This window comes from Pseudopodoces humilis, chromosome 2 (assembly GCF_049639895.1).
Source record: "Pseudopodoces humilis isolate 2021_Gansu_Grassland_sample_001 chromosome 2, ASM4963989v1, whole genome shotgun sequence".
Lineage (NCBI taxonomy): Eukaryota > Metazoa > Chordata > Aves > Passeriformes > Paridae > Pseudopodoces > Pseudopodoces humilis.
The window spans coordinates 74,412,895-74,440,426 of record NC_142201.1 but is presented as its reverse complement, the minus strand read 5'-3'; the positions used below and the strand labels follow the sequence as shown (position 1 = coordinate 74,440,426).

General features: G+C 39.9%; 1 protein-coding gene across 4 annotated transcripts in view; it reads right to left on the bottom strand.

The window, feature by feature from the left end:
- The window catches only part of PDGFD (platelet derived growth factor D), a 139,279-nt gene that overhangs the window by 50,081 nt on the left and 61,666 nt on the right, over window positions 1-27,532 (bottom strand). Inside the window, exons 2-4 of one of the 4 annotated variants that reach the window (XM_005516221.3) lie at window positions 7,807-8,011; window positions 3,663-3,843; window positions 2,954-2,995 (exon numbers count right to left, since the gene is read on the bottom strand). In XM_005516221.3, the coding sequence (XP_005516278.1) occupies window positions 2,954-2,995; window positions 3,663-3,843; window positions 7,807-8,011 (428 nt within the window). The remainder of the gene's footprint in view (window positions 1-2,953; window positions 2,996-3,662; window positions 3,844-7,806; window positions 8,012-27,532) is intronic. The other 3 variants (XM_014252282.2, XM_005516222.3, XM_014252297.2) reach the window with 3 other exon arrangements.

The window sequence follows — 27,532 nt, the reverse complement described above, 5'->3', positions numbered from 1 at the left end:
ATATGTGCCTTTTACAATAAACTTAAAATAATGTTTGTAATTAGCAAATGGAATTCAACATTTTCTATCAGTCTCATTAAAATGAAATTAGATGCAGAGTTGGGAATTTTAATTCCAAACATTCACCTTAATTGTTGAAACAAGTTCCTGAATGAGTTCCTAGACTAGTTCAGCAAATGTCCATGCAAATGAGGTAGTAAAACATGGAATCCAATCTTGTTAACATTCCTTTCCAGAATTATGACATTGAAAGAACTTCAGAAGGAAAAAGAGGATTATAGAAATTTATATTCCTCTGCTTCATGGATTTCTACTTTGTTTGTTGTGAATGGTTATGTCCTTAGAGTAAAAAATAATGTAACCAAAAAACCCAAAACAAAACCACAAATAAAGACACAAAAAACACAAACAAAAAACCCCACCACCCTAGAATACTTTAGTCCCTTCTATAATACAATTTAATATTGCTAAGGCAACTTAATCAAGAAAAGCATTAAAAAATATTGAGAAATCATGGCTTTACGTGATAATGGTAGGGAGGAATTTCAAACAAATTTGCAATCAAATGAGACTCATGCCTAATAGCTGTCTAGGTCTTGCTCCAGACCATTTTTGCTCTAGATCTGTGAAGCTTAAAGAAAAAGGCAATTTTTAAAGAGGTTCAAGGGAAACAATTCCCTTTGTGGATACCCAGACTAAGCCAACAAACCACATGGCTACAACCGGGAGCTTTGAATGAGAAGTGTTGAGTGTAGAGACCAGCATCCAGCAGTGCACACCTACCTCCTCCTGCAACCAGCACAGAAGAGGAGGGACATTTTCCAGAGAGGTCAGGACACTTTTGACTCTTAGGCAACTTGAGGTTGGCAGTGGGAAATGGGACACATGCAATTCACTAACAAACTCCTGGAGTCACACCCACCCTGGAGCTCCCACCCCAGGGACTGCCATAACTTTGTGAGGGAAGAGCAGATCTGGGACAGGCAGCAGCATGCTGGACCCATCCCATGCCTTCAAGACCATCATCATGCTCCTCCTCCAGCCTTCCAAGTCCCTCAGACCCACAGAGGGGAGAGCAAAGGCAGAGGTGCCAGGATACAGGGGATGAGGGAAGAGAAGGAGGAAGAAGGTGGATACAGCCTTGACAAGCAAAAGTTGTTAAATGCTGTAATTAGATGGTCAGACTTAATTTCACAGATTTTCAGATTTTTCTCCCCTGTCCCTTTTCTTATCTTGGGACAGTTAATATTCACACGTATCCATACAGTTTTCAACCTTATACTGTTAAAGACCACCCTTTTATCTTTTTGGTCTAATTTTCCAGAGTCAGTCTGAGTTCCAATCTAATCAAGGACTTTAATCCTACATGGGATGTTTACTTTCTATACCTTATTTCACAAGGGCAAATATGATACACGTGATACAAGGCTAATTTATGACTTCTCTAAAGAAATAATCGCCTTTTGTTTCTCTAAATGGTACTGAAATGTGAAGTTAATACAAAAGCACAAGTATACAAAGATAGTAAAGGATGTTTCTGCTAAGCTGTGTGGTGCCTTATCTGTGCCTCATGCAGAGTGCTGATCTAAGTAAAAGCCTGATCTGCATCAAGTGTAGTGAATTTCACTGACTTCCTTCAAGATTTATTAATGAAACGCCAAAGAATCAGGCTGCAAGGCTGCTTGGCTGCGTGAGTAACTGTGAGAAATTCACCCAGTCATTCTGGCATGATGCACATGGATGGAGCTGATCAATAAATTCCAAATGATTTGCTTTATTTTCTCTGGAAAATTATCAGAGTCTGGCATACAAATAAACAGCTACCACACAGATCCAAACTCTAAACATAAGAAAAAGCAAGGGAATTGAGAGATTTGCACATATCGTGTGCACCACGTTCCAAGAAAGGCCCCAGAAGTAGCCCTTTGTTGGAGAAGGTTATGAAGGGAAGGTAAAAAGGCAATGTAAAGGTCCTTAATTTCATCTCATACAAAATACCATATGTTTTTGCATGCTTCATTAATGCTCCCTGGTTTACTGACTAGAAACACACAGCGAGTCCAACCTTCAGGGGTCAGCAGTGCTCAGCATATCTATGAACTGCGCTCTAGGCAACTCTGGGGACTGTGGTATAAGGGCTGACTCTGCTCAGTATTATTCCTGCACTTTTAGGTTGGATGGTTTGGAAACTGAAGATGAGCCAAGTACAAATCACCCCCCACTCTCACAAATCCCACCAATCACCTGTACAGGGCTCTTCTCTGAAATAAAGTAGTATTTAATTCAGAGGGTGAACTTAAAGATTATTCTTGAAAATCTATTTGATTTTCAGATTGCAAATTTTCTGTTTACTCACAGTTTTGAAACAAGATAAATACAGTAGCCTTTGCTGAGCTTCCTAGTGCAGAGAGTCCTGTGTCTTATGAGCGATAACATTCATTTTTTGGAAAGCCTAATACTATCAGAGTATCTGTATATTATCTAGGATAAAACCTGCTAAATGCAGCAGAGTTTCTGGGCTGAAATACAAACAGAATAAAGAACGGCTGCTGCTTCAACCTCATTTTTATGCCCAGTGGTCTTTCGTAGACTGTTCTGCCTGAATTTGAGTTTTAGTAGACTATCTTCAAATTAGAGGTCAGGATGTACTTATAATTTAATGCCTTACTCCCTTAGAAGCCTAACGATTTAAATGCAAGGGAGCAAAATCTTTATAGCTTTGCTCTGCCTTGACAATGAGCTGTTTATGGACTCTTTTTAGCATACACAGGCATACATGCATGCAAAGCCAAGAGGTGGAAGTGAAATGACTCAAACAATTAATCTTTCCTATTACAACATTATTCCAGGCTTTCTTATTCTTGTTAAAGGACAGTGGATTGAACAAAAAGGGAATAGGAAGTGTGATGGATAGGAAAATATAATGATGACAGTATAATAAATTATCGCTTACCATTTCCTGAGTGTTTGCAAAATCTGCCTCTTTCGAGCTACACTGCACCAAAAGCATTATAATATTAATCAGAGCAATACAAAGGAATACATATCTGTATCAAAATCTAGTTAAGAGTACTGAGCATTCTTGCTCCCTAAAAACAAAACCAAAATAAAAACAAAAAAAAGAGGAGGTTTGCATCTCATTGAAACAGTACATGATACACTACTAATGCTTGTGCATATACAGAGGTATGTTGATATCGGATTAAAAATACAGTCTGAGCCTTAGCACACTGTCTTGCATGCAGACTTTTATTGCAAACAGAATAAACTACTCTTTATCTGAGAATCACAGCCATAACCCCTCAAGGTATTTTTATTTGATCTTGATTGAACATGAAAAAGGGCTTCACAGAGCAGCCATTTGTTTTCTATTTCTGCAGCATCTCTCAAAGCAGGGGCAGTGCAGCTTTAGTGTAGAAAGTGTTGGTGCTTCTGAAACATGTTATTAGTGCAAATCTTGATCAGAACTTGACTTTATTTTATATTTAATGACACGATGTCAAAAATACTTTGATCTACATTAATGCACTTGCTGGAATCAAATTACTTTCAGTCATGTAGTGTTTTGATCCCATCCTTAGCTACACCATCCAGTCTTCAAGAACTGATGCTCTTTTACACTGCAAGCTGTCTCTTACCCCTATTAGCCCTAGGAGACTTACCACAAGAGAGTAACATATCTTGAATCCAGGTTTAGCCACAAAGTAGTCATCAGATTTGAAGGTTATCTTTATGTGATTTGTTCTTGATGTTATTCTTGGAGGTACTTCCTTGTGTCCACACCACCGTCCTCGAATAACTGTGCTGGTCTCTGATACATCTTCCACTTCCACAAAGTCATACCTAAAAAAGAGTATGAAGAATCAGTTTTTGCTGACTCTGGTTAGAGATGATGCTTGCAAACTGACAAGAGCACAGCTGGAGACAGAAAGACAACTGTCCCCTGTTCTCCACTTCAAAACATCAGACTAAATACTACAAATGGTAGACAAATTCATGTGTCACAAAACACACTAAGCTGCAAGCTACTGCCTGAGTGCTCAAATGACTGATTTCTGTGCTCCTGGAACATGACAGTATTTGCTACCACGTTAAAATAGCAATAAGAGGCACTTGCATGTGCTCAGTATAAAGTAAGCATACGCATTGCATTTCATGTTGTGGGTAAATAATTTAGAGACCTGATAAAATATTATTTAAGGCAGGCTGCCCAACCTGAGCAGCTGCAAGCACTTGTGCACTTTCTGGTGGTCACCCAACTCCCTGCAGCAGCAGCGGCAGCAGCCACAGGCACCCGCCTGCTGTGTCAGTCAGAGGGCTAGAGACGGGCAGCCACTGCGCCAGGAGCAAAGGGAGATGCTGGAGGGACACAGGGCAGTGCATGCTTTTTAGGAACTTCTTGGTAGGTGACACATTGCTCCTGTAGCTGATTTGGAAAGATTTATGTCTAGCTTTCAAGCAGGAAAGCATGCTGCCGCTCTGCATGCTGCAGTGGGAAGTTCATGTGCATGCTGTCGCCAGGGAAAATGCAACAGCACATCTTGTTCTGTGAAAAGTCACATCTTGGCCAGGCACCCGTGCCACAACAGTGGTCCCTGAGCCCAAAGAGGGCTCTGCTAGGAGCACGAGGCACTAAACCCCAGGGATGAAGGGACACAGAGCCAGCACTCACTGCTCCAGTCTGTGCACTCGCCTGGGTATAAATGACCATATAAATCAATAAAAAAAATGAGTCCAATTATTGAGCTGGAGAATAAAGGGGACAGAGAATAAAGTTCTGCTATTACTAAATCTATGACAAAAGGTCTCTCAGTATCTTTGGAGCCAGAATTAGGCCCCACACATTGCTGCCAGAGAAGCAGAGGTGATGACAAGAGGGACAGCTTAAGTGCCATCCTCACAGTACAGTTAAGCCTTAAAACTCTAGAGGTCTTTACCAGGAATGTTTTCTATTATCAAAGCATCTGCTCCCTCCAAAGAGGGAGTTCAGAACTGTTAAGTGATTCTTGCTAGCAATGCACTGCTCCCCACCCCTGGGTCTGTGAGCCAAACACCCTCCTCCTTGCCCAGTTGTGGGAGCTGAATAGCTCTGTAAATAACAGACCTGCTTTTCTTTTTCTGCTGAGAGCCCATGAGTAAAAACCCACAAGTACTATGTGGTTTGAGAATATCAGCTCTGCTGCTTTTATATTCACCAAGCCCAAATCACACAGAACAGAAAATAACAGATCCACCATGACCACTGAAATCTGCCCAAACTCTGCTAAAATATTCTTTTTGTGTTACACACTGAAATTTTGTTCCAGGCAGAGGTAAACTTGTTTCAATCTCTCTGCACCATCCCCAGCTCCCACTCGCTGGTGATGGATGTGGTACCCAGCAGAGCTCCCAAGCATCCAGGCAGCACAGTATTGCAACACAAGGGGTTGTGGTGTTCAGCAGGAGATAACCTTGTAAGCTTTGGTGAAAGCTGTCCTGACTGGCCTCCCCACTTTTGAAAGCCAGAAGCCAGACTAAATAGCAAAACCAGGGAAAATTCATGGTCTTTCAAGGACTATATCTGCTTTCAACAGCAGAGGCTTTGCTGCAACAATCATGGAAGTAGGTGTATTCTCAGTTGCTTCTGTGCATCCAAGGAGCCTCAGAGGCTGGGTAATTTAATTGCTTTTCAGAATCATCTCTTATCAAGTGCCTGTGGAAATGCTAACTGCACTTCTTGAACATTCTGTAAGACCTTGAATATTTCCTCTCCTTCTTCAGAAGCTCTGAAGAAACACAGCTCTGCTAAAATATACCTCTTCATTCCTCAGCCTGAATGAATTTCAATCAGTTCAGTCTTAACAGCATGCAAATTACAATAATTAGCATTAATAAAAAAATTGAGAGAAAATACTAGGAAGTTTTTGGAGAAAAAAGCTTAAGGTCAAAAGCAAATACATAAGCAAGGTAAAGTGCTGAGGTCCTGAATTACTTGTCCAGTATGCCTAGCTTTCAAACATATGCTCAGCTCTCGGCATTCATTTCAATTAAAACAGTTCTGGCTGTCTCTCTAAAGCAGCACTGCAGGGACTGCCAGGGACTGAAGCTGCAGAAAGGATCTAGTTTTGAAAAATATATTGACCATTGCAAAAAATCCAACTGCACACAGTACCTAACAGTCTTAAAGCCATCACAAGCTGTCTGACCAAAAAATTCCTCACTCTGGAAGTAATACTACCCAAATAAAGGTCTTCCAGAAACTCTAGGGAAAGCTTCACTGCAGAAAAGGATGTGATATTTCTCTAGCTTCTGTAGAAAGTATGGATGATGGAAGGTCTTTGCTTTTCTCTGCATTCTAAATTAGTTGCTCTGGAAAAAGCAAGCAGACTGTCTTCCAAGATGGTCTCCAAGCACATAATGCCAGTAACAGCTTGACTTTCCTCCACTGTGCTACCACCTTTAATGGCTTTTGTCAGAGAATACTTCATCTTTTTTTTTCCACAGTAAATTAGCCCTCTGTTTCAAAGTTGCAATGCTTTAAGGTCAGCCACAGTTTATCCACTATGTAAATATTAACAGGCTGCTTCTGTGTGTATTAGGCTCTGAATCTGGGAAAGTGTTTGGGGTACTGGGAGGTTACTGTTACTGACTCTGCTGCTGATCTTGGACCAACATCACCAGAGCAGACCTGCCAAGGAGCAGGGAAGGAGAGCCAGTTTTAGGCTGCATTCTTTTATTACTACATGGAAAACAAACCTGCAGGAACCTTCTGTTAGTAATGCAGAAAACCTAACAAAGAAAAATGAGAAAAAAAAAAATCCACCCTGTAAAATGCCTGCAGAGATGCCAAGCCCTACTAACACAAATTAATTGACAAAGATAAGATAAGAAGAGGATGGGTGTGCAGAAATACTAACAACCAAGTTCTCTGTATAGATAAGGTGTAAGTAACAACATTATCAGGTAGACCTAGAGGCTGAGACTTGAGCATTTTAAGTAAGTAGCATCACAGCAATCTGCCTTTTGGAGGGCATGGGAATCCTGAGCCTGTTTTCTCCCACAGAAAAGAGAGCTGAATAAAAAAAATATAAACACATGGATTTATACTGTTTTAGTGAATGTTGGCAAGATTCACCTCTGTACTCTACTAACACAAAACAGCTTATGAACCTAGCTTAATCAACCAGATCATCTGAGCTTAAGGTCACTTTTCCTTAAAAGGGGAACCAAAGCAACTAGGATATAGTAGGGTAGGCTTTAATAGATTTATAGATACATCAGCATGCATCAGCACACTGATGTTTGTGAACCTATATTTAAAACTTTTAAAAGGAATTGTACCAGTGAAGAGTAAAAATAAAGATAAGCAAGTAATTTGAACATAACTATATTTTTCAGTATGTTTTTATCTGTCCCTCACACCCCAATATAAACACTTACCTACTCACTCAAACCTCCTACAGCCCTCCACCTATTGAAAAAGATGTTTCTTGCCTGACTGAAATGTGACAGAGGTGATAGAGGACAAAATCCTATTAAAGTAGCAGCCATGTTGTTAGATAGCTGGATTTGAGCATTCAAGTACCTTGTGCTTCAAATGTTATAGGAGGACTAAACCTGACAAAACTGCTTCAGGTCCAGGACAGCTCAGTTTATTTATGAACTCAAAGATCAATTTCAGCTGGGAGGGCCCCTGAAAGGTCTGTCCTCCTTGCAAGGACACCCTAGACCCAGACAGAGGTGCCCTGGTTTTGCTTTGTAGTCTCATGCCGTGAGCTCAAAGGCGCTCTTAAAAGAACCCTTTGCAAACTTTCACTTTCCACTCACCTGCAGATCTCATTTTCGGGTTCCTCCAGCCCAAACTGATTATCAAAAGCCAGCTGGATCCTGGTGCTCTCTGGGGAGTGGAGCCGCCACGTCAGCAGGAGGTTCCTGGGGTAGCTGCTGGGGAAGCGAGGACTGTGGATGCAGCCGTTCCCTGCCACGCTGATCGTCTCTTCTTTTCGGTACAAGTCTGTGAGGTGATTGCTCTCTGTTAGTAGTCACAACTTGTAGAAATTAGTATGTTGTTCCAGTTACAGGAAGGCAAAAAACACAACAGTTTATAACACAGCACAATTATTTGCATTTCAAGTCTATAAAAAGTTGGGTCTAGGAGCAGTTATTATTAAATAGGAGTACAGTGTATTTTCTCTTAATTCAATCCCCTATTAAACAGTAAGAACAACAGAACTCAAGTATATGGACTCTTTATTTTACACGAAATGTATCATTATTTTTACATTTATATTGATTATATGATTTCATTCTCACCACTTTTGTTTTAAAACAGAATTAAACTTTAATAAAAGCTACAAGCTTGAGAACAATGAAGTAAGACAGACTGAAATAAAAAAGGTAAACAGTCCTGCTTCTCAAATTTTGTGCTCTGGGGAGCAATGCCCTCTAAACAAAAGCAGCAATGAAGGGCTTCAGGAAAATGAGTATGGGTGAATTGAAATTTCTCTATTGTGCTTAAATATTTCCTCCCAGAATCATGTGTAAGGTCATGTTTTGATTTTATTTATATTGTGTAAACCATTTTACGCCTATGGTCCATTCACTCAAACAGCTACTCCGTGCTTATACCAATGTAAGTGAGGCCAGGTCCTGTCCCATCAACCATCTTACTCAGTAACTTCAAGACAGATAGCCAAGTCTTTACTTAATTAAAATTCCAGAACTTTTGCCTGAGGAACTATTCAGTTGTTTCCAAAGTTTACTTATACTGAGGTAAAGCCCCAGCTACTTTAAATCCATGGCTCCAAGGATTACAGAAATTGTGCCAAAGACCCAGCTCTCTACTCAGTTGCACCATGTATTTGCACTGCCCAGTCGTCTCTGATTCTAGAATTCGGGTCAGTTTGCATCAAAGAGCTGCAAACAACCATTCTGCCATGCACCCACAACTTTAGTGTGGGGAAAGTCTGAGGATCAGAAAGCTCCAAGGCAATGCGCAGATCACAGCAGGTTTCAGTTCCCAGTCAAGACACACACTTCTGAGCCTCCACCGGTGGGACAGCTACCTGTGTTCCTTCCCCACGTCATGTGCGGGAATCTACACGAATTCAGACACCTCTTTTCATGTAAAAAAGGGTATGACACCCAAACTCTGGTGTCTTTATCTCAAACTGGACATCATCCCACTCTGCTGAATGCCACTTCAACCTCCAGTTCCACTGCAAGCAATAGGAATAGAAAACTTGTGCCTTCTCCTGAATCTGGCTACTAAAGAAGAACAAATGGGGGAAAAACATCTCCACCAAGCCACTCTGTGAATGCTGGAAATACAAAACCAAAGCAACCAGCCACAGCCACCTGTCACACACACTACTCTAAGTCTCCACTCTTAAAAAGCAAAATCTAACATATGACTGAAGTTTTCTAAGCTCTTTATATGAAATAAATATACCTGTTTTATAAATGCTCATTGAAAACAGGAATCCATACAAACGGTACAAACTTCATGATTAGTCTATTTTTCAGGTTTCAATATTTTCATCTATTTTTAAGGTTGATTTCACTGGTTCCTGGCAGTAAATACCTTTCTGCACACAGCTGTAAGCAAAGCATGGTTGTCTAACAACAGTTCATTGTACTCTTCTGACAGCACAGTAATTATAGCTTCCAAACAACCTGGTACTCAAAACACAGAAGTCTGTGTTTCTTATAAAACTATCTCCACAGATCTAATTGTGACATCTTTCTAAGATGCTTTCAACACTCTGAGCCACCCTTTCTAAGCAAACACAGGCCTACCTCACAAAGTGCAGAACTAGCCAGTTTTGTTTTGTTCTGCTTTGACCAACCACTTTGCATGGGAAAAGTGCCAATTTGGTGAAAATAAAGACCACCCACCTATTAGTTTTGTTGTGATTTTCATTAGGGACATCTATGCTTAAGTCTGTTTTGTATTTGCTTTTATTCTTAAAAAAGGGGAAAAAAATACATCTGTGTTTTGTTTTTTTTTTTCCCCATGATCTGGAATGAAACAAAATGTCCAGCCAACACTACTGAGTTCTTACTGAAATTCTGTGGACCTTTGCCCTCTGAAAACAGCCAGTATACCAAGAGGACAAGATATTTCATAGGACTTTATCCAAAACATCCAAGAAAAGGGATAAAAATAAAACAGATTTGATGATAAAAAATTTTAGTGTAAAACAACCATTCCCTAAGTCAGAGCAAAAGTTACTGTAGTAAAACATGGCAAAACTCATCCTGTGTCTGAGAGTCCTTTAGTCTTCTTTCTTGGACAGCAAACTATTGCCATTATCCCTGTGTCACCATGCACTTCACTGTGTGGCTCCATCTGGTTCATGATTCTGAGGGGAAGATTCCCTTTTCCCAGGCAGTCCTAGCACAGACTTTACCCTCCTGTTGTCAGCTGCTGAAATTAAAGTTCTGGGGACAGTATCTCTGAAATGTGCTCATAAATATGCCCCCAAACAAAACAACTGTTCACACAACGCACCAACTGAGAATGAACACTACCTGCTCTCTTGTACATCAAGAAGAGGGTCTGTCACAAATTTTAATTTAAGTTGAATTCAGAATCCCACAGACTACAGTGTCACACCTGACCAAGACTAGAAGTGTCACAGCTGGCACAGCTCTGCAGTATCCAAGTTGTACATGGTACATGGACCAATAGAGCCGCACATGTTATGAAGCTAAAAAATCAAAGCACAGTGACCTGTTATTTCCATCATGGTAAATGCAGCATGGTAAAGGCTGGAGAGAAGCATGGGGAGAAAATTCTCACTATAGTAAAGTAAGGGGTATTCAAATATTCCACTCTGAGGAAAAGCCCTTTCCACAAAAGAAGAAAGTATGTTTGATGAGAATGATCATAAATACTGTTTCTATAGCCCACATGGGATGAAATCTAAAGCTATTCAAAGCCTTCACCTGATGCTGGAACAGACTCTTCAGGAGCTCTGAAACAGCCTGATTCCCTCTCACCCTCCTGACCATGCACTAAATTACAACCTGAAGTGGTGTAGCCTGCACTGTAATCAAACACACTAGAATTTTCTAAGGGGATTTTCATTGGGATTTCACAGTGTTAACAGGCTTAGATAGAACAGAGTCAACCCAGACTCACTCCCAGGAGGTTGGCTTCTCATGAATCATCAAGCATCTGGGAAACAGCTTCAGGAGATGTGAGCAGCTCTTGTATCTTTTGTAGCAACAAAGCTATGAGATTAAAATAAGACCTTTCCAAGCAGACAATTGTCCTCATGAGATGCACTGGGGGAACTCACAGAAGTCACATATTCACCAAGGGGAAAGTCAGGATAAAAAATACTTAGTAGAAGATAGAGGGAAAGGAAAAGACTCTGTCTTTCGAGGCACTGAACTGTCCCATGTTGCAACACAACACAATGCAGCACTACACAGTGTCCTGGATGTCACATTCTAACTGTGTTCCATAATGCTTTATGGGAGTAAATAAAACATGACAGTGCATAACACACTGCCTGTCACATTTACTAAAAAGCATATAAAATCATTTCACAATGAATAAAAGTAGGTGCTAAGTCATAAGGCAAAAAGGCCATTAAGGCCATACACAGAAGGAGGATGTTCTAGATGGCAGGAGCCACAAACACATCCTTGCACTGGGGGAGAAAAACTATCTCATAAGGAAGATGAGTGGGAAGGAATCTGGAAGACATCCTCTTTGGTGAGGCAATTCCCTGTAGAGAGTCTGAGCTGATTGCAAAGCAGCTTGCTCTATATTTTATTTATCTGAACTAATCTCTCCTTTTTTCTCCTTTTAATTCCCTCACAACCACGAATATTAAATGTAATGGCATACGTGATAGTCCAGCTGTCCAAATTAGAGGAGCTCCCATTTAAATGCTCAAGGCAGCTGCATTTTCCAAAGTACTTGCCTTCCTCCCCCCGCAAGGAGTGCAGCTGGGTGTCAGAGTGGGAACCAGGAGGTCCAGTTCGATATATCAAGAAAATGTGCTTGACTCAAGGCAGACCCCACCATGGGTGCCCAGCACAACCAATGTTTCCCTTTCCCAGCTAGGCCATGCTGCAGGAGCACCAAGAATCAGAAAGACAAATTTCTTCCTGTGTTTTCTTTGGATGCCTGTACTTCCTTGTGAGCTTTAGCAATGTATCAACACTTTCCTCTTAAAGCTACTCCTCCTAGCCATGACATGCCTATTACTACAGACAGATACGGCTTGTATCATCGTTGCTCAACAGAAAATTAATTCCTTCACTAAAACAATAGCAATAATAATTTTAAAAAAACTCAACCAACCTGAAAGGCAATTTCTAACTGCTAATCTGACATCTGTTCTATGATATATCCAGCAAGGAGAGTCTGTAAGTGTCAATTCCTTCAGAAAGAAGAAGAACTAAGAAAATGACCTTGTCTAAGGACCTAATGAACAATACAGAATACTTAATTCCACCTTCTAAGGTTTCTGGAATTTCAGCTTCACTCCCTAAGGTGCTGTCTTATGTGTATGTTTGCTTCTGTCTTTCTTCCCCCTTGGGGAAGTTGGTCAACCAAGTTTGATACAGTGGTAAAGGCTGAAAAAATACCATACTCTGAATGTATTATGACAAGAAATACACCCTCTCAAATGCCATGGAGTGTAATCTGATGAGCTCATCCTCTGGTACAGCTCAGGAGAGAGTTTCTGAGAACCATGGTGAAGTTCATTTTATTACTTGTGAAAGTATTTTTCATTTCAGGAAAGGACCTTGGGATTTTGCACATGGGAGTTTTCCAGATATAACTCTTCTCCCCCTTTGCTGTTGTCTTAAAAAAAAAAATAATACAGCAGTCAGTGGTTTGCCACCAGTTTTTAAACAAATGAGATAACCTTCGGGGGGAATAATAGCTCTTCAGTTCCTCCAGTTGAAAATTAGCCTGATCTAAATGGCTGAACCCACAGAGAAGCAAAGAACAGTAAAACACTTTTGAATCCAAACCACAAATCAGTTCACCTTGGGGACAGGCATGCCAAGTGAGTTGTATTTATGGCAGCCTGTTCAGGCAGTCACTTGCCTTTTTTTTTTCCCCACCCTCCTGCAATAAGCAGAAATTTTGTTATCCATAAGGTTCTGTGTAAATCAGATGAAAAGATGACAGAGTTCATTGCCAAAATAGTGTATTCTATAGCTGGAATGGGAAGACGTAAAACTGTAAGGTCATTTTACTTGTTAAAAATGGAGACTTCTTGGATTTGCTTTTTTATTTGTTGTGGGTTTGTTTGTTTAAGTAGATATAAACAATAAAATAAATCCTAGACAGTGAGCACAACATCACACTTCTGTTCTCTAATGCAGAATATAGTATTATATGGTAGTACCAGTCCTAGACATCTCTGTCCTTTTAATGACAGAGGTCTAACTCACCTCAGTCAGCTCTGCTCCCATCATGATTCACCAGCAGCTCTCCAAGAAGGAAAATCAAAGGAGGGAAAGGATTGGGATGATCAGTGATAAAACAAGCATAGCATAATCCCAGCCCAGGTAGAAGCTGCAAATTGCTTCTTATAGAGGCACTAAACTGAGAAACAGCCAAACTGGTGTAAGGATGTATATGTAAGAGTATATTAAGGCAATGGATCCATCCAAAACATCACTTCAAGTTGCTTTCAGCTTTATACAACTTTAATAACCCCATTTATTTCAAGGACATGACAAATTTATAGTTAAGCTCATACTTAAGGAGTTTGCTGGATCAAGACCCAAAAAAAGAGAACAGCACTTTAACACCACCTAACATGTTCCTTACTACCCAGCAAATGAGCAATTAAAAAGTGAATCTAAATCCCACAGGAGCTGATGTAAGACTATCAACTTGGCTGGTTTGCCACTGGACCTCAAGGAAGAAGCTCCAGGTACCTGCTGCTTCTCTTATCAACAGGCCTCTTCTTTTTATCAGGAGCATGAAAAATACTCCAAGCAACATCACAGTTCAAATCTAAAGCAAGACCTGTTCTGTCACAGAGGCAAGATCAAAAGATGCTCTGTGTATGTTCAGCTAAATACAGACCTCACATGCAACCAGCTCACTCCAAGACCCTGAGCTGTGTGCAGAACTTTGCTAGAAGAATATATCCATAGAGGATTTACAAAAGAAGCTAAAAATTGAGCTTTAGTTGAAAGATACAAAAGTAGCCAGTGCACAACACCAGCACAGAAGGTATCAAAGAATGAAAACACTCCAGACATCTGAAATTTAATTCAGAGACATCATCCATTTGGTAACAGAAGGATCAGTAGTCTGCCTGTGTTTCTATGCGGAGCAACCCCACAAGTCTTGGTCGTACACAATCTGTGGTTGAGCAGGACCTCAGCAAAGACCACTTAGGAGAATATTAAATGATAAATTAATAAGGAAGTCCAGGCACACAATTCAAAGAGACAGCCTGTCTCTGCACCTCTCACTATAATAAGCATAATTTTATTTGCATTTAATAATATTATTTTCCCTGTGAAATGGTCACCATCATAATTGCATTTTTTTGCATACAGAACTAAAAAAACAGTCCTGAAATGAAGAACAGGCAGGACTACATTTGAAGGCTCTCCTTTTGTCTGCTTCAGTGGGGGCCTTGTTCAGATTTCCACAGATGAATACTGAGAAAACAATTCCTTAATTATGTTTACAAAGATACCAATCTCAGAGGCATTTGCTTTCAGCAGTTACTTGCATTATTTGTTTTTATTTGACTTCTTGATAAGAGATGTTCTTCTACACAAAAGAACATCCTGAATGTCTTACAGTAAAGCAAAAGTGTCTTTAGAAAAGTAACATATTTTAGGCCAACTTATAAAACACTTTGTTTAACTACTAGATCTTTCATGATCAGTGGTACTGTTGCAATGCATCTCTGTTGGATTCTTAAACCAGCAGCAAACTGAATGCTGCATATTTATGTATTCTTTTTCTTGGGATTTCATAATTAAGTATGAAAAAGGGAAAATGTGTACATCAAAAATGTGTAGCTCTATTGATGTGCAGTAGGATTAATGCATATATCCCCACAATCATGAGCATAAAAACACATAAAACCTTGAGAAACTGAGAGAAAAAAAAAATACAGAGGGAAATGGTTCTCCTGGTGCTGCAAAGAGCATAAGGGAAACATGATAACTGAAGCAGATGTTTGCAGTGAGAGCCAACATCTTTATGAGAAGGCTGGTACATAAAACTTGTGTAGTGCCTTGGACAAGATGGTGCCAATTAGAGACACAATTGCTAGTAAGCACAAATATCCACACTGGACATTGGCTCATAATGTTTTGCACAGAAATAGCACATTTTGAACTTAGACACCCTGAATTTTCCTGTTTAGGCAGTGGCTTCAAGAAGGTAGACCTTTATGGGAAGTTTCCTTCAAATTCTCCTGGTGAGATGAAAACATATTCCTTTTCTATTTTCCCCTCATTATTTTTCAGTTTTTTACAACCAAACAAGGACTTTTTGCCTCGTAAGTCTGGCATAGCTCAAGTCTTAGAAGAGAATTTGTTTGAAAATATTGTTTCAGAAACTGTTTCACTCAAGCACTTTTAAGCATGAACAAGACATGGAATTTTCTTACAGAAATAAAAATGTTGATAGAAGGAAAAAGAAAATCCAATCAAAAGGGTAAGGTCATGTTGAACATGTTATAGCAGATAGATAGGTAATTACAGAGTGAAGGTCACATGTTGGAACATTAGGCAGTAAAAGAAGATCTGTTCTGTAAAACAAATCAAGGCAATTGTCTCTTCTGATGCGATGTTTCCTTACCCTCTATGTCAGCACTGCAGATCTAAAATCTCTGAAAGGGAATGAAAGCTCACTCCTTATAATGGAAAGTCTGGCAACAGTATTTTAACAGACATCCTTTCCTTGGACTGCATTTGTCATGGGACATGTTTTTTGTCTCTTAGGGTTCATATATCAACCAACTGTGCAAAGATAAAAGCTTCAGGGGCTATTTCAGTCCCTTTAAGGCAGGTGCACTAAATACCTAATACAGTAAAGTTACCTAAACTTTGTTTAAAAAAAAGCAGAACTTATTGTATTAAAATATGATTGTTGGTAGTCTGTTCCTTTTTATACAGTAGTATAACAGCTAAAAAATTAAATCTATTTTCAAAATAGCTTAATCTCCTCCAACGAAACAGAAGCCTGTGTTATGATTCTTCTATTTTCTCAAGAGAATTCAGATTGCTTCTGTCTCCTCTCAAGGGGTGGATGGGTTCTGGACACTGCTCCAAAGATGGCTTGTCCGTTTTCCATGGAATGGATGGAGGTAAAATGCAGGAGAAATTCTTGGCACAAGGACCAGGACTCGAGATTTAGCCAAAAAAACTAAAGACCCAGCAGCTTTTCTGCTTCCTACTCCAAGGCACTCTGTCAATCTCTGACAGTTCAGACCAGAGCAGATCACACCATAGTGTGCAGCAAAAAAACCATTTTTGCTCCCATGCCTCAGTTTTCCTCTGCTGAAAACCACAGCACTGGTGAAAGGAGAGCAGAAGACATTGAGATCTTTTCCTGGCGTGAAGGCAGAACACAAGTAGGGCCACAGGGGTGGCTTTACATCATTCAGATAAAACCCATGCTGAGAAACAAAATTCCCAGTCTGGAAAGTAATTTAAGTCATGCATACTGAAAGTACTGAGAACTTGAAGTGCGGGGGATCTTTCCTGTAAGTGCTTAGGATTGTCTCTGGAGGTCTGGCATCAGAATACCGCAGAGCTGTCATGTGGATAGATACTGCAATTCAACAAAGTTTCCAGGCACATAAAATTCTTGGCTGTGGCCTTCTTTTATTGTTATGATCTTGCACCAAAAGGGCCATCTAGACAATTCTTTAGTCCTTCACCTAGGAACAAAACTACATGTGGTTGATGTGCAGGAGAGCTCATTCACTGCCAATATATAGGGACCAGTGGCTGGGAAGATGGTACTGGTGTGTATCAGCATAGCCCACAAGCACAGGAGTTGCTGTACGATAGGCAGCAACCATGTCTCATACCACTACAGACACATCCTGACTAGTGTTAGAGAAAAATCAAACTGGAAAAGGAGCTTGCTCCAAAGGTTTCATTTACACACCTCGCTTCCCAGGTCCTTTCTGGAAAGAACAGCTGTTTGGCCATTACCAAAAGGAAGTTATTGGAAATATTCCTTCTAGGCTGTATGAGGGGATGTTGATGAAAAAAAGGAAGAGCCGAACTTACTCTTGGGTTTGTTAAGTTAGAAGCACAATAGATCCTGCAGGAGCAGATGAAAACACTGAAACCTGTGTAGAGGCAATGGTAACCAGGACTTTGCTAAGACTCCACGGGGAGCAGACATTATGTATCTTCATGTTCTGAGCAGGGCTGAGTATACTGTTGGCAAATCAGGATGTAATTCAACAATCCTTTACTTTCATGGACCTTCAATGAACTCTCACTTTTAAATGGAAAGCTGGAGTTCCCCATGCAATTGTGCTGGAGACAAAGCCAAACTTCAAAGTCGTCCTTTGACTGTGGATTCAGTGTAATGTTTGACTAAAAAAGAATCGAGTGGTTACAATGAAAAATTCAGCCAGCTTTGGCTACAGATCTCACCAGCAGGAACATCAAGGGACACATTTCACTCCTCCAACTTTCAGAAGATACATGAGATGACTTAAGGTTAACCAGCATACACCTTCAGCACCCCCTCACATTACAGCTTCCAGAGAAAGACGGTGAACCAACCAAAACCAGCTTGCTTCCACCTAGCTAAAAGCCTAATAGTGAGGAGAAATGCCTGTGGGTATCATGGCAGAGGATTTAAGTGAGCAATCTCAGTTTCCACTTTACACTTCCTGACGTAGACTGCACAGTGAAAAAGGAGAGATGCACACAGTGGGGGTATGCATGCGGCTGGACAGCAGGTAGGACTTGGATGCTTTGCTGAGGCATGACCAGAATGGGTCCCTAAAAGCATGTGGAACCCAAGAGATCAACAGCAGGCAACCAAGGCTTGTAGCCTGCAGGTGAGAAGATTTAACCTCCATCTGTTTTAGATGGGGAGGTCAAAGGGGACTGTGCCACCCCAGTTCTGTGCTGGTACTGATATTGCATATCTAGGTGAACACCATGTGCTGAGGTCTTGTCTGCTCAGAGCGCACAGCTGTGCATTGACTATTAAACACAGCTCCAAGCAGCTGTTTGGCCAAAGAGGTGCCAGATAAGAGACTTATGTAACTGAGATAAAAAGGGTGAGAAAGTCCAATGAATACAGTACTCTCACATTATTTTGTGAACACCCTATATCAGAGCTATTGAAGGCAGACAGGGACATACTGCACCATTTCCTGTGAAAACTGTTTTCCACACTAATGCTCGAAATGCATAAGGATACCTTGGCACTCTTTAGACTACCCAAACAAGTGGCTTTTACTCAACTGGCTTTGTATAATTTTTGGCAAATAGGATTACAGTCCAGTAAGACAAAAAATATCTCATTAGCAATGGAATATACAATGTCAGAAAAATATTTTAGTTCATGTGTTTGACACAAGACAGAAAAAAAATAATCTTAGAAGAACACATATGAAAATCGGATTAATGACAAATTTAGTGCCAAAATTGTATTTTTCTGATTTCTGTTTTTGGCAGGAATTCCGGAGACTACCTTTTTTGTTGTTTGAACTTCCAACCTGTTTAATTTATTCCTGCTTAGTTTTTCTCAGACTTTTCCACGGAAGCAATGAAAGAACATCACAGCAAAGGATGAAATTTTAAACCTTTCTTGATTTAGAGACTTCCGAAGTCCTGCTTTACAGCAGACACTCTAGATTACTCCATAAGAAGGAGTAACAGCAACCATTTTTGGATTCCCTAGGGTGAAATGTTCTGGGTCTTTTTATAGTTTAGACTGTAAATAAGAAAATATCACAACTATGACCTTAAGTATCATCTGGCATAAACTATAATTAAGTAACTGACAGCTTTGGTAAATGACAGCTTCATTGCGTGTTGCTAAAATCAGTTGTGAGAAGTTTAAGTACTCTACATAGCACTACTGTCCTATCATTTGCTGGCCTATGTACTGATTTACTTTATTTAATGTGTTCATTTTTGCATTTTCATGGCGCTCCCCATCTCACAACAGCTCCATCTTTCTCAGACTTTCACTTCTCATTTGCTACTAAAACAAAGTTCCCACATGGTAAAGCTCATGAGCTGTTATGAACACTGACACACCCCATGGACAGCCATTTCTCCTCTCTGCTCACAGCTGCACTGGGCAGCTGCAAGGACCAGTGAGATGCTGGAATTGGCCACAGCAGTAGGGGAGGGGAGCAGACACCAGCTAAGACAGGCTGCAGGAGCACTGGTGGAATCACAGTGAGATATTTCATGCCACCTTCTTCCCACACAACAATTTGCCAACCCAGTCCTTGCCCTTTCATTGCACAAAACGAGGAGCAGCATTTCAGAGCCATTGCTCTCACTGTGCTCCCCAAGGGCATCACGGGCTATGGACAGGACGGAGTATGCAATGGCACAGGCTGCCCATATCCATGCTCTTTGCTCAGCTACAGGTCTGTACGAGTTTTTTAAGCCCACTTGGACATACGCAAACACTACCAAGATTTGTGCAGCACATATCTGCCAAGGGGAAGGCAATCCTCCCTCTCTCTCCCTCCTTCCCTCCCTCCCTGTCCAGGAGCAGCAGGGTCAGTCCTGGCATGCACTGGCAGAAGGTGGTGGCATTACCCAAAAAGCAACTGGAAACCCTAAAATTCCAGCAGAACTCCAGGTTCCCACCAGCTGAGGGTTTGTCTGCTACACAGCTACAAGGTAAAGGCTGAGAGTCTTCCCCGATTCATTCACTTTAATTAAGGGACTGAGGGTCACCCATCTGCCAGTACAAGTCTAGACACATACACATTTACTCAGTTATTTCATTTAAAGCTTTAAATAAAATGCCTTTCTTTTTTAATGGATGCGGAGAACCATTCTGTCAAGAAAAAAACAAATGCTCCACTAAACCCATGTCAATGGACAATTTGTTTCTTCAATGCAGCCCTTAAGTAATAAAAAAAAGAATAAACATAACATTCTCCTAAGAAATAAAATGAAAACACTCTTAAAAAAATCCCACTTGTCTGAGGCATACTAAGATGTTAATAAACTCAGCTCAGACATTTACAAAAAAAGCTCACTCACCAAATCCATTTCCACAGAGCAGTAAGACAGTCTGGAAACAGACCACCTGCTTGTGTAAATCAGCAGCATCCCTACAGTCATCACAGATATTTACACCAGCTGAGGATCTGACCAGAGCAGCAGGTGAAAAGGGAAGGAGAAAACTTTAATCTGAGCAAGAGCAGCAGCAAGTGCTCAGTGCAGTGATACACTGAACTCATGGGAAAATGAACTAAATCAGCTCATAGCGGAAATTCAAGGTGAGCCTCTCTGACCTATTAAACTGAGTTGAAGAACTTATGCATATTTTTTTTATTTGCAGGTTGAGTTGGGGAAGATTCCTAATTATACCAACATGGACTGAGTTATTTGATTGAACGGAAAATATTTTCATTTATTTCTGCACAAATATCAAGATATTATTAATTTTTCTGTCATTGCCAAATTATCTTCTGTACATAAATGTAATAGCTGAATTCAGCAAAATTTATGGTTTTCATTCATCATTTTCACACTTTCAGTGCTGTTAGAATTTGCTGGAATCAGCAAGTCAGTCACCCTTGAAAGTCTCACCCACGTGCACTGGCGACTCCCATGTGATTCAAGAATATGTCAGCTCATCAACCAGTGCAAACCAGTATTGCTCATGTGACCCAAATGGAGCTTTCACACATCACACAACATTTTTCCTGTCATGGCTTTTTCCTTTCCTGGTCACCTTTTGAACAAAGTTGTCACTACTTCACAGAGCTAAAACACAGATTTTAAAGTAAGAATTTGACATGAAAATACACAGTTTACCTTTCATAAAATCACTCAGATGTATACCATTTGTGGATTTTTAAAAGCTAATGTAATGTCTGTTACTGATGCAAACACACAGATACTTTCAGGGCCTTATTTCAAAATTCACCTAAAATTTTGTCAATGCCAGATTCCTGTATATGATACTTGACTTTAGGGTTTTTTTTTTCTTCCTTTCTTTAATCATCTGAAATATTTCCATATGGCTATAAAAAGACTACTTTTGAGAAGCAAGTCCTGGAAGAAATGCTAACTAGTCATTAAAAGAATCAATTACATATGTGCTGAGTTCTTCACATTCTCCAAATACTTGTTGCTGTTTTGTCAAGATGCAGAATTCTCAGTCTTTATGTACTATAAAAATTAATGAAGAATCCAAGAGCAGAAGGAGACAGCTCAAAAAAAAAATTTGGAGAAGGTGGTTTCAAAAAAGTCCACTGGCAATACCACTTTGTTAAAAGGAATATTAAAGAAAAAAACTCAAGCCAACTACAGGTATGAAAAAGATAAACAATGAAAAGAGAAATTTTAAAAAGTAGGAATTTATTTTCTTAAATGAGGATGAATAGAGTGGATGTAGGGATTAACCTCTTTCTCCTCCAAAAATACAAAAACTCACAAAGTGCAACTACTCTTGGAGGGATAAAAGTTTGCGGAGAACAGCTTTCTACCAGAACATAACACATGGCTGATTAGGGGAAAGCCAGAAGACTGTATCCTCTCTCAGAAATTAGGGAGCAGGACACAAAGACTGTCAAAGCATTTGATGTTACTGTAAATATCTAAGGTTAGTGAAAGGACATGAAAGACAGTACTACTCTCCAAATTCAACAGTGGCACATACAAGAAGGGAGTTTTCTTGGCTTCTGGAAAAGATAAGAGACATGTTAGAACTATAAATTTTTAGCATCATGGTAGTAGCAGAAATATTGTTAATATACAGTTACTTCCTGCAGACTAAGACCAAGGCTCTGTTATGGCAGGTGCTGAAAAACAGAATAGGAAAAAGGAGCCATAGGAGGCCATGTATTGAATAAATATCATCAAAGCAATCTAAATTACCTTGGGATTCAGACAAAATTTGCAATTCAGGGAGATTGGGCACTGGGTTGCTTTATAAGGAGAATCAATACATTTGTCATAACTCATTTGTACTCCAACTTGTGGCTAGATCCAAAAAAACCACGTGGGCATCACATTTGTACTAAAATTCTGGCAGAGCTTTATTTCTTAACTTCACTGTAAAACTTCCACCTCTCTTCTTAGATACCTGTGAGCACCACACCTGCAGGTCTTTACTTTTCACCTTCTGCCCCAGCCCACCTCCAGGAGATCCCAAAGACAGACTGACTGGACACAAATTACCCCTGATTCAGTGTTTGTAAGAGATAATAGTTATCGTCTCACAGATCACAAAAGCCTTTTTTCAAGCATGCCACAGAGCACACATACTGTGACAGAAGTCAAAATGTTGATAGCTTCAATTTCTGTGCATGCAGAATTATACATTCACAGCCCTTTTTTTGAGAATCTGCATACACAGCTAAGACATTTCTGCATGCATGCCTCTGGTGATTTATTTCCCCCCAGATGAGTACATCTATGATTAAATTATAATAGTTTTCTACATAGCATTCTTAATGTTTAGACAGATTGATAGAAGAACATATTTTACTCCCATTACTTGAAAAAGCTCTCTTACTGAAAGTAAACAGTGATTAAAGAAAACATAAACATTGCTTCACTCACAATTAAAGCCACTTCAACTACTTCTTTCGTAGGAACTACGGAAAGAAGCAAGGCAGACATGGCACTGTTACTCCACAGAATCTGCTCACAGCAGATTGATTTAAAAAATTTTAAATATAAGTAACTGTTTAGTGTCATCATATTTTAGCAGGAAGAAATGCAATTATCAGAATAGGCAGGTCTGGATCTCAGGGTGTTTTACTATCCCACTCACTTCCATTGCCAACAGGAATAAGAGAAACTAAGCAAACTGAAAAATGTCAATCACAATTAAGTAGCAATTAATTATCAAAGGCTCTCTTGTTATAATATCACTGATTCTAGATTCGGTTAGATTTTTACAGAGGACACACAATGGCTTAACCACATTTTGAACAAAAACTAAAGATCTGGAGAGAAAAAGCCCCATTTTCTTGCCAAGCAGAATTAGGGGAGGACAGTATTAGTGGATGTTCATGTAGACTCTTTTTTAAGAGATGATTTTGTTCTTCTTGAAACTGTGGTAGTTTCATCGGTAGAAGGTCTGGGCTCCAATTTTTCATTTGAAATGGATTTTGTTTCTGTGTTTCTTTTCTTCTCATCCCTGCTTCATAGCTGGGAAATATGTAAACCATGTAAACAGATGGGCTTTTGCTACGCTAGTTAACATGTTGATCAATCACATCATCTGCTATGTGAGCCATCCTTCTCCTCCCTCCCCTCCTTTTGCAATCACACAGAAAACCCCAGCAGGCTGCCTGCATACCATTGGTCACAATGACAGGCAACACATTTCTTAATCTGCTTCCCCCTTTGAATGTAGTAAGGTCTACAGAAGGTTAACTTAACCACACTTAACCACAGATACACAATACTCAGGAAAAAAAGGTGGTGCTGTTTTCTGCTGTGCAGTGTACAGTGCAGGACAGACGTGCCCACAGCTTCCAGGAAGCCTTCCTTCTGGGCTGGCAGAGGAGCACGTCACAACTGCCTGGGGACACCTTCAGGGACGAGATGTCTCCCCATGACATGGCTGCTGCTCTTAAAATATACCACGGCAGCAACTTGTAGTCCTCAGGATGCAAGGCATTTCCTGTACTGGGTCACCATACGGTTCCATAAAACCCTTCTGGCAAAAGATGCCGTGATGACAACTGGCAGGACGGGAAAAGAACTGGAGATGGAGCATGAAAACCAGGTAGGTGCAACAAGGACAGGTAATAGAAGAACATATAAAAAGCAAGTCATATTCACATCCATTAATAATTATATGCCCATCATCTGCCAGTAGAAAAACACTATGTGGTCTGAGGGTAGGAAAGAAAGTTCGCAAGAAAAATTAACATTTTTAATTAGACTAACTGAATTGGATTAAACAAAACCAAAATGCCTTTGGGCACACAGGATTTTCATTGATCCTCCCTTTTTTGTGTCCGAGTCCCACTGGTGAGGTTTAGACGTGGAATTTTTTTGAGGTCTCCCTCCTTTTTATGCCAGACTGGGGAGTGCAGGTAGGACAGATGAAATACGCTCTCCAGACCACTGGGACCAGAGCTTTTCTCCTGGAAGTGAACACCTTGAGGATAATGGAGAAGGGCTAAACCACTCCTGCCTTAAACAACAGGCTATCTTACTGCATGCCAGTGAGATGCCAGGGCTGGACTCCACTTCTAATGAAACCCATAAGCAGAATCATACCTACTTTATTACAAGAATTTTTTGCAGTAATTAACACACATAGATTGCAAAGTTCTTCTAGCAGCTGTGATGCTGCTGTTCTCTAAAAATGCTCAAGAAGACACCACACTGCTCCCTGCCTTAACAACTGCTAATAAAAGCAGCCTTTAATTCTGAAGTGCATTCAGAGCACATGGGGGAGCAAAATCAATGCTTGGTCTAACAGATCAAGGAAAACAATTCCCTGGCAAAGTAACCATGTTACTGGCTCCTACATGCCCTGCTCAAATGCTACTGAAGTCGATGCAAAAACTCCCCTAGGAATTTGACAGATCAAAAAAACAAGGAAAAAACCAAACTCAAAACCCAAAGCACATTTAAAATCCAACCACTATACACCTCATATTCTCTGGACCCAAGTGTTTTAGTATCAGAATCAGAAGAAGGTGTACAAGGTCCCTTCAGTTGGTTCACGTATTAGTGAGAGAATTCTGCCAACCATCAAGATTTGAACAGAAATATCATTTCTGTTTAACGTTATCTGAAAGAGCTATAGCTTCTAATATTTAAACATCAAAAGAACTGAATATATCCCAGCAAAACTACTAATCTTTAAAGGCAGAATAAAGCCAATATTTTCTACACAATGAGAGATTGAAGATTTCTCTGTATTATGTTACTATTGTTCAATAATCTGTGTCCATTCAGGAGTAGCAGAACGTGCTTAAAATATTGAAGAAGAAGAAATTGCATTCCAGCCGTGGCAACTGTATGGATGCAATCGACTCCTGACTTTGATTCTTTTGAAGTGAAAAGGCTGAAAAATGGGGCTGGATTTATGGTAAAAGCAGTGCAAAAGTAGTTAGAGAAAGATAGGAAGAAAAAATGCTAACATTTCCCTTTTGAAATGACATCTGATCCTGAATATAAAGATTCAATTATTATTTAGTAATCTATGTTTTCAACAGACATTTTCCTAAACCCATAAAGGAAAAACACTCCAGTATTACATCAGTAACTTTTATTTCACAGTTTTTTCATTTTTGTGAATAGTTTACCACTAGAAAGTGGTTGCTAAAAACATATATCAATCTCTGAATTTCTTTTAAAAATTTCCAAAGTTTTCTTTAAAAAATACATTCAATACAGGCAAAGAAATTAAAGAGAAGAGAAGCAGTGGAGAGAATTCATAAAATCAAAAATTACTGATTTTGCGTAAGTATTATGCACTATGTAAGAAGAAGGACCTTCTCTTCAGAATACAATTTTTTTAATGCAATACTCATTCATTTCTGCTAGAGAGAAACCCTGGGCAATGCTATTTTGGTCTTTTTAACTTCATCACCAAAATGTGAAAATCTTCTGCCTACTGAAGTCTTATATATATTTCCATTTTGTGACTGGATTCAAATCATTCAGTGCATTTTTCCTATAACAATCAAGCTCTTGTGCAAAATTTCTGATGACATTTTCCATGTCTGGATATTGCAATTACATTAGAGAAAGAGACTCAGAACTGACTAGGGACCCAAGATCTGAACCTGATGCACTCTCTCCTGTAACATTTGCTTCATCAAAGTCTTTGCACAATACCAAATTTCCAGAAATAAAAGTTTACAATTAACAATTGTGATTAAAAGTATTTTTGTGACAATCAACAGGTTTTATGGAGCACTAAGATAAATAATTCCTGAAGAGGAAGAATTTCTGCAGAGAACAATCTAATTGCAACCAAAGCTCGGAGCAGTATTGTTTCTCTGTGTTTTAAATGCACCACTGACACAAGAACTGGTGAAAAAGAAACTTGATAATGTATGAAGAGGATTATTGTTCATGCCTCTAAGTTGTTCCTAAAGGTGCTGACACACACTACAGTAATACCTACACAGGTGTCAGGAACACACAAGTCCACCCTCATTCAGAAAGCCCATGACTGAACATAGAGTAAAATGCATGAACAAATGAAGTAAAATCTGGGATCCCTTTCTTTCAAACCTCACTGAAGAGGTGATTTCAGAGCAGTTGTGAGATAACAGGCAGCAGTTAGCTACCTAATTAATAAACAAATGAACAAACAAACCAATAACCTAGTAACACCAAACCCAAATCATTATCTAAATCCATGATATATAGGTTATAATCACAGTGGCAGTAAAAAATAGGAAAGACAAAAATGGGAACAAGGTATTTATATATATGCAAGAATCAACAAATACATTATTCTCAGACAAAGAGTTCAGAGATGATAAAATCAGAACAGATCATCATGAATATCCATTTTAACTTTGACAGGATACAGGCTGTAGCCCACTGTCAGAATGCAGAAGATTAGAAACAATGGTTCTGCAAACAGCAGAACGAATGAAGATTGGTTTCCTACTGTCTCTTGCTTGCTCAACTTCTGAGTTGAACTATATTAAGGCATTCTGTTATCTTCGTGTTTCTTCTTATTAATTTTACCCCACAGCATTTGGTAGCATTCTCTGAGGTCCCAAAAATGCTATGGCTGCAGCACTTCACTGACCTCTTCAAGATCATGCAGTAAAACACTGCAGAATGGGCAGAATAACCTGACATGAACAGCAAGCACCTGACCTTCAAGGGCTCATGGTGAGCATTTCCCAAGGCCATTCGCATGCTCAGTTTCAGACTGTCTTAACAAGAGGGATCAGAGAGATCTGTGGGAACCAGATGATGCCAAAATTGCCCTTTCTTAACCTCAAATGTGAAGATCAGAGATCAGGAGATAACTGACAAAATGCTGCACTGGATTTTGTGTGGCCAGGTTTTGGTAGCAGGGGGCTGCAGGGGTGGCTTCTGTGAGAAGCTGCCAGATGCTTCCCCAAGCCTGGCCGAGCCAATCCCTGGCAGCCCCAAGACAGATGTGGTGCTGCTGGCCAAGGCTGGGGGAATTAGAAATGGTGGTAACACCCCTACCACCTATAATGCATTTAAGGAGAAGAAAATAAAAGCCGTGGCACAGATGTAATTGTGGCCAGAGAAAAACAGAGTGAGAACATGTGAGAGGAACAGCCTGGCAGACACTTATATTTGTGGTAACTGATACTTGCATATGGGAAAGAGATATGTCACTTGGCTACTTACAGGGAAGTATGAACAACTCAACAAACAGGAGTCT